Genomic DNA, 2,167 nt, shown 5'->3' with positions numbered 1-2,167 from the left:
AAATTCAGTTCAACTCCTTCGCAAGAGAAACGACCAATATGTTTGTACGCTGTCTATCCGCCGAAAATACACTACAATATATATTCACGCTTATTGGACGCCCAATTGAATGTATATTCTAGTGTATATTCGGTGTATTCTTCAGCGTGAAACATATTGAATCAATGAATGCATTCATGGCCATCAGAGGGCGCCTGAATATGTTTCAATATGTTTCACGCTGAAGAATACGCCGAAAATACCTTAGAATATATATTGAATTCGGCGTCCAATAAGCGTGAATATATATTTTAGTGTATTTTCGGCGGATAGACAGCGTATAAACATATTGGCCGTTTCTCTTGGGTTACATTTGTTAACAAACGAACATGTAATTTTTTTTTAGTGGATTCGTAACTACAGCATTATCACTATCTAGACTAATGACTACACACTAAATCTAATACTTTTCCGCTTACTATTACCGCTAATATGTCCTGTATAATTTCAAATGATTATTTTCGAAACTGAGTTGCAATTTCGAAATGACGATTTTCGAAAGAAAATTTGTTCGAAATGCAGTTCCAAGTCAAAAAATTGAATTTTTGGAAATAATTTCGAATATCAAAAACAAAAGTACAGATTACCGTAGTACTAAAAATCTGTGTCATTTTCCTCAAGGTGTCTCCACACGTATTAACTTTGTATTATGAATGTTAAGTTGCGTGCAACGCCCTTCAATGTAAAAACAATTCAAGCGGAGGATGATACATGGGATTTATCTGTACTTTCCCGAAAATGAATTCTAGATCGAACTAGGAATTCTCCAAAATGGGTTCGAATTTCGAAATGATAATTTACGAAATTCAAATTGAAAAAAATATTTAAAATTTCAATATTAGGCCCAAAGAACATTATTCAAAAATTGTTTCAAAAATTTAATTAACGGACGGACAAAATCGGGGGAGAAAAGTCACTTACCCTTATCTCATTACTAGAACTATCTGCACAGACTACTCACTCAACAAATGATTGAGTTTGGGCAGTTCATTTGAAAAACGATATTGAACATTGTGAAATTAGCTGTTTTCAACACTTTTATGGTCTAGCAAATTTTAATATTTCACAGAATTCGCTCAGTTTTCATTTTGTTTTATTCTGTTTTGTTTTGTTTGATCAAATTGTGTTTACCAATGTATTTTGGAAATTTATCAAAGTCTTAATGAGTCAGACACACCAATTTTGTGTGCTATTGCTATGTGTTTTACTAAAAGAAAGAGATCGTGAGCTATCAAATTGCTGCGCTCTTTGTTTCGTTCGCGATTTTTTTCTCTCGCTTGCGCCTTTTTTCTTTTACTTGCGCTATTTTTCTATCGATTGCGCCCCATTTTAATTGTTATAAATGGAATTGTTATATAATATTCTCTTTTCTCTCTGATTTATTATTTTTTTTGAAAAATTCCCTTTTTTATATAGGCGCTCGAGCGCATTCGGATGCCTTGCGCCTTCGTACATTGCGCGACCTCGCACATAGGGAAAAACGGCCCTTGATTGTCGGAACGACCCAGCCGAAGTATCTTATCACCCGGGACGATATTCATGCAGTCTTATCAAAGTTCGTGTCAATTCAAAGATTTCGCTTTTTTTTCTTTTATGATTGAGCACAGCATGTAGCATTGCCAGCCACTTCAAGATAACGTAATTAATGATGATTTTGCCCTCTCATTAGGATTATCAAGCCCGGTGATAGCATTGCTCTTTTATCGGACTTCGATGGAACGTTGGCTAGACTCGGTCCTGATCCGGAATTGACAGCGATTGTACCAGCAGCAAAGGACGCCCTCGAACAATTAGTCAAACGCTCAAATATTTTCACCGGAATAATATCTGGACGTCCGATGGCTGATTTACGAAAGAGAGTTGGTATCGATAATTGCACATACAGCGGAAAACATGGCATGGAAATTGTATTTACCAATAAAACCGAATTTCATTATCCAATCCCACCGGAAATGTATGCAAAATGCACGAAACTCAAGAGCATCCTTATGGAGGTAAATTTGTACGATTTTATTCAGAGGAAAACACTTGAATCTGTTCACAGAATATGAAACTGAAACGTTCATTAGAAGAGTGCAGAGAAAAAACATTGAAACAGTTCAAAAAGAAATGGTTCAGCAAAACAAGT

At 35.5% G+C, this 2,167-nt stretch overlaps 1 protein-coding gene across 1 annotated transcript; it reads left to right on the top strand.

The window, feature by feature from the left end:
- Positions 1-1,455: 1,455 nt before the first annotated feature.
- LOC129571461 (uncharacterized glycosyl hydrolase MT2062-like) lies at positions 1,456-2,033 on the top strand (the record flags this gene model as incomplete). The annotated part of the gene is made up of 2 exons (XM_055451255.1): positions 1,456-1,594; positions 1,709-2,033. Coding segments are annotated over 2 exons (464 nt in total), but the record flags the coding sequence as incomplete, so codon positions are not given.
- Positions 2,034-2,167: the final 134 nt, after the last annotated feature.

The sequence above is a fragment of the Sitodiplosis mosellana genome, unplaced genomic scaffold (genome assembly GCF_009176505.1).
Source record: "Sitodiplosis mosellana isolate CC-2019 unplaced genomic scaffold, AAFC_SMos_1.0 Smas_scaffold_2533, whole genome shotgun sequence".
Classification (NCBI taxonomy): Eukaryota; Metazoa; Arthropoda; class Insecta; order Diptera; family Cecidomyiidae; genus Sitodiplosis; species Sitodiplosis mosellana.
This window is presented reverse-complemented; position numbering and strand designations above follow the sequence as displayed.